Source organism: Medicago sativa, chromosome 2, assembly GCF_051527215.1.
Source record: "Medicago sativa cultivar Bolivia chromosome 2, Bolivia_mono, whole genome shotgun sequence".
NCBI classification, from domain to species: Eukaryota; Viridiplantae; Streptophyta; class Magnoliopsida; order Fabales; family Fabaceae; genus Medicago; species Medicago sativa.
Window position 1 is genome coordinate 75,611,585 of NC_140750.1, and position 21,471 is coordinate 75,633,055.

The 21,471-nt window shown below is 32.8% G+C and overlaps 2 protein-coding genes and 1 pseudogene across 3 annotated transcripts; 2 read left to right on the forward strand and 1 right to left on the reverse strand.

The window, feature by feature from the left end:
* Positions 1–808: 808 nt before the first annotated feature.
* Positions 809–1,974, forward strand: LOC146950778 (uncharacterized). The gene has a single exon (XM_085746756.1). The coding sequence runs from the start codon at positions 1,212–1,214 to the stop codon at positions 1,956–1,958; it is 747 nt and encodes a 248-aa protein (XP_085602882.1). The 5' UTR covers positions 809–1,211; the 3' UTR covers positions 1,959–1,974.
* A 6,813-nt stretch (positions 1,975–8,787) lies between these two features.
* On the reverse strand, positions 8,788–12,311 carry LOC146950779 (large ribosomal subunit protein uL11x pseudogene; annotated as a pseudogene). The gene has a single exon (XR_015027695.1). The product of XR_015027695.1 is annotated as a large ribosomal subunit protein uL11x pseudogene (transcript).
* Positions 12,312–19,504: 7,193 nt separating this feature from the next.
* Positions 19,505–20,321, forward strand: LOC146950780 (protein S40-4-like). The gene has a single exon (XM_085746757.1). The coding sequence runs from the start codon at positions 19,681–19,683 to the stop codon at positions 20,143–20,145; it is 465 nt and encodes a 154-aa protein (XP_085602883.1). The 5' UTR covers positions 19,505–19,680; the 3' UTR covers positions 20,146–20,321.
* Positions 20,322–21,471: the final 1,150 nt, after the last annotated feature.

Genomic DNA, 21,471 nt, shown 5'->3' on the forward strand with positions numbered 1-21,471 from the left:
TGAAGAGGCAAGGGAGAAAGGAGGAGGAAAGCTGATATCGTGTTTGGTTCTTTTTCAATTAAAATGGCTTTTTGTTTTTTGTTTTATTTTAATGACTATGTGCCATGTGTCAGCCTCTGATTGGTAATGTCACCATACCATTAATTTTTCAATGGTACTGAAGTGCCACCCCAATGGCTTGGCTTGCCAGATCAACTTATCTGGACACACCTAAATTATAATCAAATATAGCATTTTTTTTAAATGAATTAATATCAAATAGCTAAGTTTTCCTTCAAAAAAAAAATCAAATAGCTAAGTTTAGAACAAATAGGAATCAAAATAATTGTCCTTGCAAACCTCGTGAGGCCATAGTTTATATATTTTTTTTTTTGACAAAAAAAATTGTAATTACTTTACACAGTTTTAAAACCATATGGAGGTGTTGAGTATTTCGTATTATATAGTGAATTAACTGTATATTATGATCATAGAGACGTTGGGAATTCCTTGCCTCTTCTTGTAAACACTATTTAAACGGTAACAATTACTCAATATGAGACTCTAAACATATTCTTTTCTAGATTATGATTTAGACGGTTCAATGGATCTAAAAAAGATACTTTTTCATATTCAATCTAAAATTGACATCTAAAATATGATCGAGGTTCTAAAACTATATTACCCTCTTCGGTCTTTTTTTATAAGAAATAAATTGGTCAACAAAACTTAATATATTTGGTATATATTATAAATCAAACATCAATTTTAATTGACCAATTTCTCTCTTGTAAAAAAGACCGAAAGAAGTAGATATAGTTTAATGTTGGATCCGATGGTCTAGTGTTTGTCTTCAAAAGGAGTATGGAGGGTTGGGGGTTAGACAACTGAAGGAGTTTAATGTTGCCTTATTGGGTAAATGGTGTTGGAGGTTGTTAGTGGACAGAAGTGGTTTGTGGTTTAGAGTTTTAGTTGCTCGTTATGGTGAGGTGGGTGGGAGGTTGGAGGTTGGGGGACGGAGTTGTTCAACGTGGTGGAGGGAGGTGGGGAGGATTAGGGATGGTTTTAGTGGTGGTTACGGAGGCTGGTTTGAGGAGTCTGTTTCAAAAAAGGTGGGGAACGGGTTTGATACGTTGTTTTGGTTAGATAATTGGTTGGGGTCTGGTCCTTTGAGTGTGCGGTTCCGGAGGCTGTTTGAGTTAGCTGATAACAAATCTATATCGGTGGCCCAAATGTTTGCTCCTGATACGGGTGGGATTACGTGGCATTGGAGGAGAAGGTTGTGGGCTTGGGAGGAGGAAATGTTGGAGGAGTGTAGGACTATGTTACTTGATGTTTCTTTGATTGATAATGTTTCAGATAGGTGGCTTTGGCTTCCTGACCCAACAGGTGTTTATTCTGTCAGTGGTGCATATCAACGGTTAATAATTCATGGTGACTCAGTTGTGGATTCAGCGGCAGAACTTATTTGGCACAAGCATGTTCCTCTAAAAGTATCAATTTTTGCGTGGAGGTTGTTGCGTGACAGACTACCAACTAAATCAAATTTGGTTTCTAGATGTGTTGTTTCCCAAGAAGACTCTTTATGTGTTTCAGGGTGCGGTGCTAGTGAAACAGCTCATCATGTATTTCTTTCGTGTAATGTGTATGCTTCTTTCTGGCCTTTGGTTCGAGAATGGATAGGCGTCTTGGGGGTGGACTACAACGTAATGTCAGATCATTATATCCAGTTTGTTCATTCAACAGGTGATGGTAAAGCTAGAAGGTCTTTTCTTCAACTTATCTGGCTTCTTTGTTCTTGGATACTATGGATTGAACGTAATAATAGGTTGTATAACAATGCTTTTACTCCTATTCCTAGGCTCCTGGATAAAGTAAAATATATGTCTTTAGGGTGGTTGAAAGCCAATAAGGTTGTCTTTCCTTTTGGCACTGATAGATGGTGGTCGAGCCCTTTTCAATGTTTGGGTATTGGTTAATGTTTAGTTCCATTTCAGTCCAGTGACATTTTGTATATTTAGGAGTTTCTTTGGCATGTCTTATGCTACTGAATCTTCCTTTGGTGTTTATATATATATTCCATTTTAGTTTGTTCAAAAAAAAAAAAAAGTAGATTTTAACTCAACCTCATGAAATTAACTTCTAAAATAAAAAGACTTATGGCTTATTATAATCATCTATATTAACCTACTCTCACTATACAATAATTTATAAAACATTATAAAATATTTTTAAAAAGGTAAAAGAAAGATAAATATTTTATTCAATAATAATAAAGATAAGTATTGTGTAACAAAAAACAAAATAAGTATTTGAATGGGTGGAGAGAGGCCTAGAAGATTCTTAATCAACTTTCAATACACCAAAAATGGAAATTCCAATAATGAACTAGTTATAAAGAATCTAAGATGAGTATAATCACATAATTTTTGTTACATGAATATTTGATACCCTTATCTATGCAAGATTCGAACATGTAGTTTCTCATTTCTCTACACTTAATGTGTGTGAGTTTGCATTTTAAGTATCATCTCCTTCAAATAAGATGGTCTAGAATTAAGAATATTCACAAACACTGCACATCAACCATTTGCGCTAGACCCTAATAGTTAAAAAAAAAAGATGGAATTCTTGGACAGTGACAGGATTAATCCATGATGAAGAAACATTGGCAGTCCCAGTCAGAATAAGCAATAAGCATACAATTTCATCATAAGCCAACAAGAAAAAACCTTCAGCTGAAAGTGCAAAGATAAGCTAATGAAATCAGAAATTATAACATTTAATTAAAAAGTACACCGACCATCAATAGGGTCATTCTCATCTTACAGAAGCAAACAGAGAATTCTTATTCAACATAAAATTAGCCTACAAATGTACAACACGTGGCTCTTTCTTAGCCATATCATAGCATCATTGATTGTGTTTGTGTTTGAAAATTGAAATTCATTTGACAATTAAATTATGCACATTGTATATTTGAAAAATGAGAACCAAAAATGCAGTGGAATTGGCTAAGTGGGCGGCAATAGCATACATACATGTCAATTCTGAATTCCTATAGTAATTTTGGTCACTATCATTTGCCACCCCTACCCTTTATTATTTCCTATCCATATAATATAAGATTTTGTATAGTAAAAAATGAAAATAAACATTGCTTCAGTGGCATATTTGTTGTCCATGTCAGGAGGGTGGGTGGAAAATTAACAAGAGGACAAATATATGTCTAATTATTGTGGTGGGCCCACTATATTAGTCAGCCTGTTATATCACTCCACACAATTGATTATCATGACAGTCTGTGGGCTTCAAAGTATTTATTTTTTTATTTAGTAACTGTTTCTTTATTCTAAATATTTTTTATACTATTGAGGATTTAGCTCTAAATGGGAATTTGTGTGTAGAAATTCATGTAACCAAAAGAAAGTATGGAAATTGGTTCAAGTTTTTGTTTGATACCTACAAATAAAGTGTGGAAAAATATTAGAAGAATCCTTAGTCTTTTTTGCATGATGTAGGAATTTTTGGTAAATTGATAATATTCAGTATTAATCTTAATATTTGTAATGAGAAAGAAAATTTCTTCAAACTACGCCATCATCATACTCATCATGCCTATATGACAATTGAGCTTGTTGCATTCAATATGACGTTTGAGTTGGATTCAAAGCAATTGTTGAGGACAACACAAAATCAAGATAACAAAATTGAATTGAATATGAGATTATCATTTTATTTTACTTTGACAATATAAGGCTATTATTTTACATTGTTCAGGTCTTTTATTTTCTCAATTTTCCAACTCTTTGGTAGAGTTTTCTAGGAGAGAAACCTATGAAATTGTTGCTCCTAACTTAGTAGATGGACACATGTATGGCCATTCTTTAAAATTGTGATGAAGAGCTGAAGCCACCAATTGTATTGCTTTGATTATTAGTGAAATTGCATTACTTTTTCCATTAAGAATAGTCTTCGAATTATGATGCTCCACTCAGGGAGAAAAAAAAAACTAGTATATGAATTATGCTCAAAACAAAACTACTACTTATAAATTTACACTAGTGATTTATAATGAATTCGAATTCGACCTTCTCTAATGATTCATTTGGCTTAAATAGTAAGTGATAAGTTATAAACGTGTTCTTTAAGAAGTCACAAGGCCTAACAATTACTTTAATTGAGCACAGGGATTTCATAACCAAAATCTAGATAACTTGAACATGTGGCTTCCACAATCCACACAAAACAATCTAACATCGCACAAAAAATACCAATATCTTCGTAACTTTCTAAGAGGTGACTTTTAAGGTGCACAAATGCTTAAATTTGTGTACCTATACACAAATGCTCATTTTACCAATGATTCAAGAGTTTATTCAATGGCTTAGTCTCTATTCACAAGCCTGTGTATAGAGACTGATGCTGAACAGGTTGTTCATTGCCTGCGCCGTAGGAAGAAAATTGCAGCTATTGAGTTTCTGATCCTAGACTGTTTAGATTATCTGTCACGTTTTAGCAATTGTCCTGTTAATTTTGCTAGAAGAAATTGTAATCAAGTAGCCCATGGTCTTGTGGGTTTGGCAAAAACAGTAGGAAATAGATGTTGGGTGGGGTCGGTCTGCCCCTCAACAAATCTATCCATCTTTATGTAAGGATTTCCCTCATTATCAATGAAATGCAACTCACTAGAGACTTGTGAATCTTCAAGAAAATGATAATTGCATTTATATATTTATATTAAAAAAAAACATCATAAATGATATTTTTTGGTGTAAACCCGATATCCTATTTTAAATTAAGATATTTGGATGATATTTTTTGGTGTAAAGCGAATATCCTCCGCGCGTTACTTGTGGAGATCTCTCGAGCATTGGTTAAACTAGAAGAGATTCTTACCATCTCATTTAAGCGTTCTTGTGTAAATAATTAGATGATATTTAAGTGGTGTTAGGTTAAAAAAAAACTCTATTTTTTCATTAGATATTAATAATTCAAAACTCTAAAATATTATTTTAAATAAATTAATAGATATAAACAATTTATTTATTTTTGTACGTATCCATTATTTTATAAATGTATAATTAATTTTTTCTTCTTTTTCTGAGGGATAATTTTTTCTTCTTAATTAGTGGTACATCTTCATTATAAAATCTGTTCTATAAAAAACGAAATATTATATATATATATATATATATATATATATATATATATATATATATATATATATATATATATATAGACACACACACATAAAAATTTATAATTAGTAAAAATGACCTTCAAAATGAAAATGTCAGAAATTCAACCTAAGATTAATGAATAAATAACAAATTTCGCCGTAAGATTAATGAATTCATTTTACGGTTACCAAATTTTATAATAAAAATGTATCATTAATTAAGAGAAAAAATATTATAAATTTTTCTAATAAAAAAAATAATTGTTGAAATAATGGTTAAAGTGTACCATTGAAAGGAAAAAAGTGGCATAGGCCATTTAACCATAGATATTATTTTTTGCTCAACAAGTGCATTGTTGAACCAGGAAAAAAGTGCATTGTTGCACTTGTGTATGGGTACACAAAATGAAAATGTGCATTTGTTGAGCAAATGATGTTATGCATTTGTTGAGCAAACATTGTTGAAATAATTGTTGTCTTATTTTTTGGTTGAGCAAATGATGCTATGCTCAGACAACCAAGATATTATTCTAGTTCTTTTCGGGGGTAAATCAAAGATATGAAGACTTTTGATAAAATCAACTCGGCAAAAGCTGTGTTTGATCACCTTTGTGAATTTCTCAATGATCTTAAAGGGAGGTGGGGAAGCATGGGCAACACTGTTTCAAAGGAACTGCTCCAGTTTTGGAGGTATTTTGTCGAACCAACTTTTTACAATATTAATAATTTCAGTTTTGAGCATTTTTCTATACACATCGTTCATATTTGAGATTGTGTTAGACACTCATATATGAAAGGATACCATCTGTGTGGTCGTCGGAACTGGAAAAACGTACTTCAATTTTTTTATCATCAACGAGGATCAGAAAAGCGTACTTCAAGTTCTTGCGGTCGCATGGATGATATCCTTTCATAGGCGTAGGGGTGGCAAAACGGGTCTGACCCGCCGGGCCGGCCCGTTTGGCCCGCTATTTTTGGCGGGCAGAGTCGAAGTTTTGAACTCGCTTTCTATAGTTGACTCGTCTCGTCTCGTTAATATACGGGGCGGGGCGGGCTGGTCCGCTTAACTCGTTGGAAACGGGACGGGCACGGGGCGTGGCTGGGCGGCCCGCTTAACTCGTGTTTCAATTTGTTATTTTGAGTCTTATTATATGTTTTTGAATTTATTTTGGTTGTTAGATATATTTTGAGACTTATTTTATGCTTTTGTATTTATCTTGGTTGTTGAGTTTATTTATTTTGAGACTTATTTAATAATTTGGTTGTTGAATTTATTTTACGATTTGTTTTATGTTGCGCATTTGCCTTATTTTGCCATTAGTTATGATGTTGAATTCGAAAATTTGATAATTATCTTGTTTTTCACAAATTTAATTGCTACCCATTCTTTTATATTTTTTTTACGATAAAAGCAACATAGTTTTTTTTTAACAATTAAGTTTTAAAAAAAAAAATTTGTTTGTCGGACCGGCCCGCCAACTCGCAAGCCCGCCACTAAATGGGGCGGGGTGAGATATTGGACTCGGTCACAAAATTTGACTCGGCTCGTCTCGTTTTTAGTGGGCTTAGACGGGGCGGGCCTAAATGGGGCGGCCTGGCCCGCTTTGCCATCCCTAGATAATATTGTGAAATGGAGTGTGTTACAATCATTTCTCTTCAATGATTCCTTAAAATTCATAAAGTCTTTTGATATAAATTGATGTAGGAGAGTTTCTTTAGTATTTTATTATTTCAGCCCAATTTTATTATTAGTTTGTTTTATTTTCTATTTGGATTTTTGGCACATTAGGGTTTTGTTATTTCCCTATTCAAGTTGTCCTCGTGAGTTTAGCTTAGTTGGTAGGGACAACGCATAACATATGCAAGGTCCGGGGTTCAAACCCCGACCACCACAAAAAAATTTCCTTATTCAAGCTTAAGAGTTGTAGCCTAAGAGACAGCTTTTATTCATTCAATAATATTTTAGAGAGTTTTCTCAATTTCTGGTGGATTCTGGAACCCTATTTTCACAAGTTTGTCGCTTGCATACTTGTTCCTTATCAATCTAGGTTTAGCTCTTGTTAACCCCCGTTTCCGACCGCGTCATAAATCCTTTGAAATCCAAATTGAAAATCCACAAGATTTTTCAAACAAAAATTATCTTTTAAAATCTTAAGCAAATACACTTTAAGTACTTAAATTATACAATTGGTCTGGCCAAGAATTGTTGTACACAGGAAATAAACTCGGGTTCTCTTGAACGATTGGTCTTTTGGTGGAATCTATAAACTACTTGAGTCCAATCACTTGATTTATATAAGAGGAGATTTAATTGACCAACAGTTATACAAACATGTTATATTTGAATGAAAGAGTTCAAATCGTCATAAAAAGATGAAAGAGTTCAAAGAAAAAATTCTTAAAAACTCTTACAGAATAAATTCATAATATATCCTTTGCGACATAATTTTATTGCAAAGTTACTTATTTTAGTACTCTAACCAATACTTCAAGGGCACTCATTAGCATTTTCCTTTTTTTAATTAAACTTCACTTAGAAAGTAAACAAATTTTGAATTAATTTGCATATTCTCCAAACAAAGTGCACAATGTTTCTCTTCGTCCCTATAAAGAAATAAATAAATAAATTTTATAAATCGCTAAATTGTATATATTAAAGTAGAATAAAAACATGTGAAATACATGCTCAAGATCATTCCATCCTTAAAAATAAAAAATACATACTCAAGTGCATCTAACTATAGAGGCATATACTTGATGGAAACAACTCATAATGTAGATAGGAAATAGGAATGGTATGCACTGCAACTTTTATGAGTATGCTTCTTCCTGCAAAGTAGAGATTTTTCTCCTTCCACCACTTCAAACTTGATACATACACTTGTTTTTTTTGTTTTTCTTGAAACTTAAGTCTCTATCAGCGAAAAAAGGAAAAAAAAAAACAACTTAACCTCAATTTCTTTTGTGATCTAAATTGCGAGATTCCGTAAAATGGGGTGGTTTCAATTTATAAGAACTATTTTGTTGTTTAAAAGCATGTTACAAACATTTTAGGGTTCTATAAATTGATGGAAACTGTAGTTGGAAAATAGTTAAACTCCTTTTGTTTTGTTCTTTCAATAGTGAGTGATTCTAATAAATTGATTGTCAAGGCACATCTTTTTTAGTTTGCAAAAATAGTAACAATTAAAAAGTTTTACAAATAATCTAAAATAGTAACATTTTATAATGCTACTGATGATACAGAAAATGTTGCAAAAAGTATCCATAGGTAACATCTTCTAATGTTAGTAATGCCCCTCTAAAGTTTTACAAAATCCTTTTTTTAGACAAAGACTTTATCTAACATTTATTAAATGTTACTAAATGTAATTAGCAACTTTGTTCTTGATTTAGTAACATTTTTCAAAAATTACTAAATCCCAAATATGTTGTAGGGAAACATGTTTTTAGATTAAAGTCGTGAGTGAGAGAGAATTATCACACACGAAAAAGAAAAAAACGAAGTAACAATTGAGTTTTGTGAGATTGTATTTTTTCGTACTCTTTTCACAACTTGTGCTTATAGTGTTAATAATATTTTGTTTCATTGATTCAAAACTAAAAAAGCAAAAAGCAAATCCAAATTTATGAGTTCCTTGGTTTCACTATTTCATAATAGAATGAGTATTTACAAATTCGACTATGCAATGTCGAAACATATCAAGACAATGACATCTATAAAATATAAATGCAACCATTCTTTGATAATTCCTATATGCCGCTAATGATTGTTTTAGGTAACGTCTCTCTATTCATTTACAAAATATGGACGCAAATTAAAGTACAAAACAATCAGAAGTCAGCAAGACCATCTTCTTCACATTCTTCATCTTCAAATATGGTCTCTAACTTAGGAGTATTGGAGGGTTTCCAAGGGAACTCGAGAAGTGAAGGTGCAACCTCCATCCATGGCTTCATCGTGGCGGGTCTTAGCTCTCTTGCCATTGCAGCAGCTTGTTTGTATGAATATACAATTTGACGGTGATACACACGACGCTTGATGAAGCTTTATTATTATTGTTATGCCAATCCCTCTCTATGTCCTTGAATGAAACACAGAGAGAGAATGCAAACGAAAAAGATTAACTCTTCAAAAAAATAACCTTAAAGTTTCTTTGAGATATTTGATGAACGCTATTGAGTGATCGAATGACTTGGTATTGACAAATGATGAGCACTATATATACATACATGAAGTGGTTGAGTACACGGTTGTAAACAAAGGAGGAAATTGCGCAACAAATTGAGGCAATGTAAGGGGTAGAGAGCAAACCACGTTGGCCAATAGCTTCAAAACCAATGATAAGGAACAAATACAGAGGATTTGTTTCATATGATTGTCAATTATAGAAAACAAATTATCCAAAGGATTATAATGCCTTAAAATAGGAAGAAGAGGACATGTGTAAAATTTTCATGCATATTTCTATTTGTTCATGGAGCAACTCTTGGGTGGACACAAGGATTTAAACCCTTTATTTAGTCACACACACATAAAAAGGAAAAAGTAAAAAAAAATAATAATTAAATAATCATTAATTTTTAAATGATTATAGCATGTCTACTTTTTTATGTGTGTGACCAAATAGAGGATCTAAATTTTTGTATCCACCCAAGAATTTTTCTTGTCTATGTTGTCGTATCTTTTCCTATGGCAACACCTTTTTTTCAAATTAAATGACAGTAAGTTCCACACAAAACAAAGCCAAACCATATACAAAATGGTCAAAATAGCATATCCCTTTGGCCAGAGGTGTAGATGGTCAAATCATATCCAAAAAAACCAAACTACATTATTTTTCAAATTCAGTTTGGTTGTCTTTGGTGATGGGAATCCATCCAAGAAGAGCAATATGGAGAGTTTAAAAACTTAATAATTTTTTTATAACTGAATTTGGATTAGATATGATATGGTTATGGGCAACTTATCCATTAAAAAACACCCATACCAGCGGCCTGATCATACAAGTGCATATATAGATGCTATAATCACTTCCGTGATTCACACTACATTTCATGCATTCAAAAATCCAATAGCAAATTATATACACCATAATGCTCCACGACATTTTTTATTGGCATAGAAAGAGAATTTTTCTTCCAAGAAAATAAATTGACAAGTGAAAGTAAATATTTTTGCTTGAGTAAGGAAAATTTGGGGAAACTATTTCAGCAAACTTTTATGCTTACGGTTTAAGTAGCTACATAGACAGCAGAACAAAAAACACATCTTATGACCCAAAACTTAATACAAGACTCTCTAATCCCAAACACAAATCTTATGTACAGAATGCAATGAAGATGCAAAAATGTGAAACAATCAATTTCAATCAAAAAACTTGCTATAAAGTTTCAACCATCAAGTTATGTGTATCAAAGTATGATCAATGATAGATCATTTCCTTGAACAAAGAACAAATTTTCATCCAAGAGTAGGATACCATTTATATTCTGTTGTTAAAGAAAAATCGTATTTGTAGTTATTTATTTTTTTGAAACGGCCAATGAATTTATTAGAATAGCTCTGCCGAGAGTACAAGACGTACCAATGAAGAGTGTTCGGTTGAGACAGCTCTGCACTAGCGGAGCACAACAGAACGGCCTAAACAAAACCAAAAGCAAACTGCAAGGAAAACTCAAACGATAGCGAAAGCCAAAATGCAAACCAACACCAGGGAGCTCACACGAGAAACATCCAAACAAAGCAAATGATTAAGTCTATCTATCAAATTTATACAATGGACAAAATGTCGGATAGCTCAGAGTATATGGCACTATTGTTTACTCAGCTAAGAAAATAAACTAAAACATAGTATGTCCCTCACAATAGCAGTGACAACAAAAACCTGGAATTGATTCCTGCAGTACCAGAATCACACAGAATCTCAATCATCGAATTAAAACCAGACAGCTATTCTCACATCAGCTTAATTGCATTGTCTTTAAAAACCAAATTGAATGGGATAGTTCAACAAGTTGCATAATGAATCAGCATTGTCTACCGTTAAGTTATTTGAATGGTTTGACTGCGGTTTCATCTCAAATTTTAAACAGTCCAAGCATAGCTCCATAGGTCTTTCGGTTTGGTGTCGGTTCTAATTTTAAAGAATTACCAGAATGCAAAATATCAACCTAATTGAACTGTTAAAAGCTGCTATATCAGGAGATCGATTTTCAAATAAAAACCAATGCGAGCATATTGAACTGTTAAAAGCTGCTGTATTAGGAAATCGATCTTCAAATAAAAAAACGATGAGAGCATAAATTCGGCTAACTAGGGCAATGAATAATGATATGCTCACTATGTCAACAGCTCTCAAAAGCAAAACCTAATTAACAATTATATAACACAATACAAATAAGGTGTAATACGTTCAGACCACAACAAAAACATATGAGAAAAAACATATTCCAATTCAACAGTAGCAGACAATGTTAACCAGAAAATAAAACCTCTCAAAAGCATCTCAAATACTAAACCAAATTAACAAAATCTTCAATAATTCCAAACACGTATGCAGAAAAAAAAATTAATTAAAATAAACCACCTCCTTAAAAAGCAGGGATTTCAACCACTCCTCCATTAATTTCCTGCTGCAAGTCCTTAGGAGCCTTGCCATCCACGGTACATCCGACAGAGACACACGTACCAAGAACCTCATTAACAGTGCCAGAAAGTTTCTTCGCCATCGACCTCGAACTCATAACCCTAGCAATGTCAATGACATCCTCAAGGGATATGTTTCCATTGTGGTTGATATGCTTGGTCTTCTTGCGGTCACGTTCAGGCTCTTTCAACGCCTTGATGACAAGCGCAGATGCCGAAGGAACCACCTCAATCGCTGCCTGACGATTCTGCACGATGAGCTTGGCAGTCACCCTTATACCCTTCCAGTCTTTGGCAGTCATCTTAGCAATGTCTTCTCCTATCTTTTTTGGGGAGAGACCGAGTGGACCGATTTTCGGAGCAAGTGAACTTGCCGCACCCACCTCGCCGCCGGTGATTCGAACCTTCACCTCGGTTACCTGCGATGGATCAAGCTTTGGTGGCATGGTGGCTAAGTTGTCTGACAATTAGGGTTACAGGATAATACGTAAGGGAAGGAAATCGTTAAATTAAATATATAGAGGCTACATATCTTGCGCTCCAAGGGTGAATAAAATATCCGGATTGATAGTATTATTACTATTACTATTACTATGGGCCCAGCATAACTCCCAAAAAAATTTGAGAATTTCTTTTCACACACTCCCAAAAATCTTGCCCTCCAAATTGATCATTTTACCCTCGTTCAAATTTTAAAATCTGAATTTTGTTTAACCAGTTATATCAATATATATAGCGACAAATTATTCTACCAAAAAAAAAAAAAATACAGTGACAAATTATTAAAATTGCATATATGAAAATGACAAAATTTAAAGAGACATAATATAAATTGTCAAGAATTGAACATATTTTATTATTTGATCCAAAATTCATAATACGTTTACATTAACATAACATTTATTATAACAAAATATTAAACGCATAATGCTAATTAATTTATCCCACAAGAAGATGGAGGGAAAAGGAGGGAAAGACTCGTCATCCCTATCGCAGATCCTTAGGAGGAGAATATGGGAATTAAAAATGACACAATGAGTGAAGGAGACTCTGATAAGCAACCCCAAATCTAGACGGATTGAAAATCCAGATTTATTTGTGGTACGAATTTCCAGAGTCGACAAATGCCTTTTGATCATTCATATTATCCCTATAAGATGACAGGAACTTTTGTATGAAAGACCAACAGTGAAACATTGACATCATAAAAGACTAAAAAGAAAAGTATGAAAGAAAATGTGAGTTGGAATGAGAATGGGTGGGTATAGGCAAAATGCAAACCGAGAATGTAATGAAGTCAAGGGGAGTCTGAAACACGTGGTCAACATTGCTCACAGTAAAAAAAAATACATGGAACACACATGAAACCAGTGAGACTTGATGACCAAGCCACTGTCCAGATTCCGGACTGGTTTAGATTATATATATAATCCAAAATCATTCTCAGCTTATTTCGGATTGTATAATCTGATTCGTTCCTAGATTGTGTAAAAACTTCTACGTTGGAGGGTTTGGAATGTTTTAGGTTATATAATTTGAATCAGTAATGTAAGATTTTTTTGTGGTCCACATTACATCAACAGTTTCTGTTATCCATTACGCACATAAACTTCCATAGTTTGGTGTGCTTCATTCATTTGCAAACCACACCATAGAACCATGAACATTTATACAGCAGAAGTAAACATCAAACTAGTTGTAGTATACTACAACATGAGAAAACTCAATCTATTTAGGGTCCATGTTGGTGTCGCATCGTCTAAGTTGGTGTCGCATCGGATTGTTCACAAGAATGGTAGAAAGTGTTGAGTATTGTCGTTTGTCGATGAACTTAGATGGGCATGTTCGGTTCACCATATGAAGCTACAGAACGATGACGACGTGAGAACCATCAACATAAATATGTAGTTCAAGTCTTTTGTTCAATCTGGTTTCTAAAACACTCATATGCAATGTCTCTAGTTGATTAAAGGAATTGAATAACTTGAACTATGTTTTCTGTTTTTTTTTTTTTGCTATTATTTTTTATAATTACTAAAAAAAAATTCATTTTTTCGAGAAATACATACTTGAAATGTCAATTGAAATTTTTGTTGATTCGTAGGAGTTAAGGTACAACAGTAAGGCTATAGGGTAAAATTTTCTTGTATCAATTTTTTTTTTTCTCTTGAACTTACCCTTAGCCTTCTGATTGGGCCCTATTTGAGTGTCCATATCTTCATTTTGAATTTGTTTCTTCATGTAGGGAAACTAAATTTAGCATATTGTGGTTGCATTTGTCCCCCATAAAAAACCATGAACTCCCTCGTTTTTTCTTTCCACTTTAATTCAATCACAAGGTAAAGTGTTTGAAGTATTATTTATCCTTCATTGTTAGCTGGGGATCCGCAAAACTCCACTAATCATGGTTTGTTACTATTGTATTGATCGGTTCAATAGTTTTGATTTTTGGTTCACTTGATTTGCTAACTGGTTTAGTAGTTGTGTTGGTCACCTCCCTGCCAGTAACCCTGTCATTGTTTGACACCACCACCACATCAGATTTTGTTTTGCTTGCGCATTGATTTCAGGAGATGATCATAAGTCATAACAACCAAATTGTGTACAAATTATGTGGTTACCATCATATTGTACTTGGTATCATTACCCATTTATTCCTACACGACCAAATTATGATCATTACACATTTATATAACAAAAAAGTTATATGAATTTATATGATTTATTTTATAATTGCAAAAGTTGCTAATGGCCAGATTTAAATACACCACTACACCATATTTTGTGTTGTGTATTTATGCAAATGACAATTATTAAGTAGAGTAACTCTATAGTCATTACTCCTAAAGTAATTGAAGTAATACTCTTGGGTTCTATATTCTTGAGTGTTGAAATCTCCCTAGAACACCAGGAAAAATCAAATTGGTGTTGCTCTTAATTCTCCTCATAAGTTATCTATATATACTTCAACTAATGGGCTAGGTTACTTCAATTCATAATGGGCCTAGTGTCTCTTACCGCTTAGTAGGGCTGGCAATGAACCAACTCGAAAATAGTTCGGAACTCGATTTGACAATTAACTCGGTGAACTTGGTTCATGAACCAAATGAGCTGAACTTGAGTTCAAAATCAGGTTCGTTAACTAAACGAGCTGAACTTGAACTATATATAGTTCGACTCGTTTGGTTCATGAGTTGGCTCCATAATATATATCCTCTTTATATATATTTATATATGGGTTTTGCTAGGAGACACCCTTTATGAAGGTGTCTTTTAGCAAATTTTATATATATATATATATCCTCAATTATATATATCCTCAATTATAGTTGCTTATTTCTGTTGAATTTTGTTTATTTTGTTTATACTAGTTCTCGTGTAGTTTTAAATTTCTTCAGTATCCTTCTTTCTCTACGTATACGGTCCTTAATTAAAACCAATTTTGCATAAGAATTGATATGAATATGGTGATAGGATGAGCAATAATAGTTTGACATGGATGAATAATTTATTCACATCAGATAACGTTTTCATTTTTACTATTCCAATAACTTTGTTATAAAAAACCATATTCGTACAAAACCATGAAAAAAGATAGACTGAAAGTAAAAGGAAATAAAGATAACACATAACTGATATGGTTTGCAATTGTAGAACACGAGTAGCACTTTGGTGCCATAGCTTTGGTGCCATTGGTGCCTTAGCTTGCATCTCCACCACACACACACATCACACACACATCCACACACATCAATGACCATGATTTCCCCAATGGCACCAATGGCACCAAAACTATGTCATGGAAGTATTTCCCGTAGAACACATAACTAATGTCCCACATCGAAAGTTTAGTAGGCAAGGGGATGAAAATTGGCTATAAATAAAAGCAAAAGAAGATAGTGTAGTGTATTAGTGGAGTGTGTGGTCTTTTAATGACCAAATGCAGTTAATATTTTTTTTGGGACTTGTGGTAAATTATGTTACTATTTAACCTTTAAATTTTGAGACTCTAAGTTAAATTTTGAGGTTATGTTAAAAGGCCTTTAAATTTAAATGAGTTGAACCTAACGATCCGAACTGAGTAGTTTGTGAACTCTAAACGAGTTGAACTCGAGTTAAAAAAAAAGGTTCGTATCAAATTCGAGTCGAGTTTCGAGCTGAACCAATTTTTATCGAGTCGAGCTCAGGTGAGTTCGATTCGACTTGACTCATTTTCAGCTCTACTGCTTAGTGCAAAAGTTACTACACACTTAACTCGTTAAAATATTTCATAGTTTACTGTCTCAAAATAATTACCTCAAGTTACTACTAACTTAGTAAAAATAACTATTCACACTAAAACACTAAAATATTCTACATTCTAAAATTACTAATTTATCCTCGCTCTTCAAATTACAAAAATACTCTTAGTCCTGAAAATGACTAAAATACCTTTCTCGCCTAAAAATACACTAATCCCAAATCAAACACACAAACAAGCAATTAAAGACATGTAATAAATAAATAAAATAATACTAACGAAAAACGGGTTGTTACAGTCTCCCTTAGACTAGATCACCACGGTAGGTGATGACAGGGTGAGTGGTGTGCGTGTTCGATAGGGGAACCTTCGAGGAGACCTGAAATTTTAAGGGTATAGTCTTTTCTTCCTTTTACGGTGTTATGGTGAAGGGGTTTCACTTCGCCGATCCAGAACAAATAGTAAATGCATTTCTTTTAAAAATACTAACAAGTGACCTTAAGTAACTAGTTAAGGAAAGAAATATAATAAAAATATTTCGAAACTTGTGTTCTAAAACTTTTAGAAGTGTAAAAGATGCTATTTTAAATACAAATATTATCGTTTTGGTTTTCTTAACTTGTGTTTGATAGACACTAGTTAGCATGATCTTTTTTCTTTGTGTAATGTTATGTACAGCGAAAGTGAAATCACGATTTCTTCCCGAATGACATGGCAGAACACTAACCCTTAGATTTCAGTTTAATTTGATTACCGTTTCATCAAAATAAAATACATAGCACTCACCACCCCATGATTTCGGATCAGGCATATTTTTTTTTATTGGGTCAAGACCATGCACAAATTTTATTGGCTAACATTAATTTCAGGAAGAACTCGTGATAAAATCTTTCTTGATATATAGCATTGCTTTTTTTTTTTTATACATGAAATTGAAAAGATTATATATATTTAACTATATTTTTAATAAATGTGAAAGTTGATTTTATTTATTTATTTTGTTTAGGTTTAAATGTGTCATTGGTCCCTGCACTTTCATCAGATTTTGGCATTGGTCCCTGCACTTTTTTTTGTTTGGCATTGGTCCCTGCACTTTGTAAAAATATTGGTATTGGTCCCTCTGTTAACTTTCTGTTAATAAAAAAAACAAAACTAACGGAGTGCCACGTGGCCCAATCATTTCATGCCACGTGGCACCAATACCAATATTTTGACAAAGTGCAGGGACCAATACCAATATTTTTACAAAGTGCAGGGACCAATACCAATAGTTGTGTTTTTTTTTAACAGAAGGTTAACAGAGGGACCAATACCAATATTTTTACAAAGTGCAGGGACCAATGCCAAAATATGATGAAAGTGCAGGGACTAAAGACATATTTAAGCCTTTTGTTTATAAATAAGGTTGAAGTGGGTACCAAAATATGAACGGAATAGTTTAATTAATAAAAAAAAGGTTAGAAAACGACAGAGAAATGAGCAATCATAAAGCAGATGAGTGGTTGAATTGAATAGAGAAGAAGAAAGGGTCATGATTATTTATTGAGAAGGATAATTTTAGGAGTTAGAAAAATGAGAAAATAATTGGGATGTCGCATTTGAGAGGACAAGTGATTTATCCAGTTAGGAGTGAGCTGGCAGAAAATGGAAAGCGATGCAAAGCACTTGATCCAAGTGAAGCTACTTTGTTCACGTGCTATCACGCCCTTCCCTTCCTTTCTCACGTAACCTCCTCTTCACACGTGTCATCATCCTTGAACCTCTAAACCAATTCGAATAGGACCACTTTTCTCTCCATCCAACCCCCAATCTCCTCGTAACAACTACCCTTATTCCCCCTTTCCATTTTTACCCTCATCCAGGGGCGGACCTGGCCTCACAAAACCAGCCTGGCACAAATTTTTTTTGCAGGTTGTCTTATATATTGTTTCTCACAACAATATTCATAAAACAATTGTATAGATAATGGTACATCACATGCAGGTGTATATATTAATTGATTTTACTTCGGGTGTTGCGGTTCAACACTTGCTTTTTGCATTTTTTATAGTATTAATAGTTAAAATAAAATTTAAAAAGCTAAAATGTGCATTGCAGGAATTGAACAAAGGGGCGCACGATTGCCACTAGATACCACCATACAGTTGTGATTAATTTACAAAATTTAACTTATATAACATAATATTTAGCTAAAAATTAAAAAAAAATATATAATTGGGCCTGGACTGGTGTGGCACTTGCCACAGTGTGCCCAGTCCAGGTCCGCCCCTGCCCTCATCTATCATGTATACCTCTCTCTACTATTCAATTTTTCTTTTATCAAGAAAATTTTAATTAAGTTGGGTTTTGGAGATGACCATGGTAGAACGATGTACACACTTCGATTACTATTATAAACAAAAATCTACATTTTAAATTCATTCAATAAATAATGTATGTGGTCTTTAATGTAGACCACATACATCATTTATTAAATGAACTTAAAATGTTGATTTTTGCTTATAATAATGACCGGAGGGTGTATGTTTGGTATCACGATTAATAGGTCAAAATTACGTTGATTTATTGTGATTTCATTGAAGTTATAAAATGTAGATATTGAAAAAATACGATCACCGTACTACCAAATATAGGCTCAAAGAAGAGTGGACATATGTATTTACAAATTGTTTTCTCACATTGATATTAGTAGTAGAATTCACATCTTTGCACGGTATGAACCAACTTCTTACTAACTAAACCAACATTCATTAACTTTATTCTAATATTTTGAAAAGTAACTTGATGCATGTTTGATATTATGAATAAATCACCAATTTTCAGAGTGAAATTATGGAGATAAAGTATTTATGCTCATGAAATCCATGAATAGGAAAAAAAAGTTTAATTTTAAAAAGTGTGATATGAAACATGCACTATATACCTAGACCTTGTAAAATTATGACGACTCACCATAATTGGAGCATACATATCATTATACCATTTGGTTGGTTAAACTAAACAAAAAATAATAATACTTCATACGATGATTTTTTTTTTTAGGGAAAATAGCTTATAGCTTTTCATTAATAATCAAAGTCGAAATACAAAGAGGTGCAACATTAAAATTTTGGGGACTAGCTAAAAAAGTGACATCTGGAACAAGTGTATGAGCGACCTCATTCGCTTATCTCCATACGATGATTATTATAATTAAAAAATCACATTTTAGATTCATTAAATAATTGATGTATCTAATCCATATTATTGATCAAATACTTCAGTTATTCAATGAATTTAAAAAGTAATTTGTTTTGTTTATAATAATGACCAAATAAAATAATTTTTATGTATATTAAATAACTTATGTATCTAGTCAATAACATACACCAAATACATCAATTATTTAAACAACCGAATATAGTATATGATTAATTAAGTTCAAATATGCGGGGTGTTACCGTAAATGAATCCCTCTCGCTCTTATCCACTCCAAAGTACACAAGTCTATACGCAAAAGAAAACAAAACCCATCCCTTTTGTTTCATTCAAAAACCACACAAAACCAAACCTTTATAAAAAACCACATCAAATACAAATACAAATTCATTTTCATCTTCATCATAACCAAACCAAACACACACAATTTCAATGGCAGCAACAACTAAGAACCACCATGTTCGAAAACAAACCTACCACTTTCTTCCATCCACAAACAACAATTCTGTCACTGATTCACTCTTCGAGTTCGACGAATCAGAACTCTACAACACTAACTCAAATTCCCCCGAGTTTCGCAAATCTGTTCGCGTTTCTCGTTTTCAAGGCACTTCATCATCTTCCACCACCGATGGTCGTGTGTCATCCATGCCAGTGAATGTTCCGGATTGGTCAAAGATACTTGGAGAAGAGTACAGACAGAATCGGAGAAGAAACTACGATGAAGGTGATGATGAAGATGAAGAAGATGACGAGAAAGTTCCACCGCATGAGTTTCTTGCTAGAACAAGAATGGCTTCATTTTCTGTTCATGAAGGTGTTGGTAGAACTTTGAAAGGACGTGATCTTAGTAGGGTTCGAAATGCGATTTGGGCTAAAACTGGTTTTCAAGACTAGATCGATCATTTTTATTATTATTGGATTTGGATTTGGACTTCACAAAATCATTCATTGAAACTTGTTTTTGTTAGAATTTCTTCTTTCATTTTGATTTTGATGGAAATTTTCTGAGAAATTTTGATATGTGTTGAGGAACTTTTGTTATTTTTGTGTTATCATTAATATCATTATTACTCCCTCCGTTCCTTTTTAAGTGTCACTTTTGGAGAAATTTTTTGTTCCTATTTAACTGTCACTTTCAAAGTTCAATGCAACAATAAATGTTGTTTTACCAACATTACCCTTAATTATTTATTGTGGAGAGAGAAATATATGAAATAAGATATTAAATGACTAAGGCTATTATAGTAAAAGTATAGATTATTGTATAAGAAAAAGTAACATTTATTGAGTGTCTTGGTTTGTGTAAAATGTTAAAAAGTGACACTTAAAAAGGAACGGATGTAGTAATTAATATGATTCTTGTTCATTTACGTTGTTTATTGAGTTTGTTTTTGGGAATAATTTGGTTGAATTTCTTCCACAATTGGATCGTGTATGGTTGGTGGACCCGTTGTTGTAGAAGTAGCAGTAGTTCAATGATTGGTGGGATTTTGGTTTTTACTTTTACACTTTCTTTGGATGCATGATGAGGACAATAATAAATAATGCTGATGATATATCAAAAACAAAATAAACTAACTTTCATTTTTAACAATTCTAAAAATTTCCATGAAGCAATGGTTTCTCTAAACTTTCCCGTCTTCAAAGTTACCGTTAATTTCCACTAGCTAAACATCTACGTGCATTTTTTATTTGTATTATACCGATTTTAATTTTATAATATCTATATTGCTCAGAAAAATTATAATTAGTTTTAGAAAAAGATTAACTAAAAATTGCAGTTAGCTTTTTAGTTTTTTAAATTATATGGGGCAGATTTAAATTTAAAAACAAAAATTGAATTGTTAATGATATAAAGAGATATTTATAACAACTAAAAAAGCATAATGAATGAATTTAATAGTAAAATTGTTTGAGGGTAGTTTAGATACTATCAAAAATAGAATACAAAAAAAATAAAAAATTATGCATCCCTTTTATTACTAGTATACGTATTAGAGAAGAAACTTGTTCATCTTTTCATTTTTTTACTTCCGGTGGTTGAGTTTTGAACCCCAAATATATTATGCATTGTATAGACCTACAGAGCACCCTTGTGTCTAGGGATCGAACCTCGAACCTTACATATTTTATGCATTGTCCATATCAATTGAGTTATGTTCATGAGGACGTCAATTTAACATATATTATTATTAAATATTTTCGCAAATAAGAATCTTG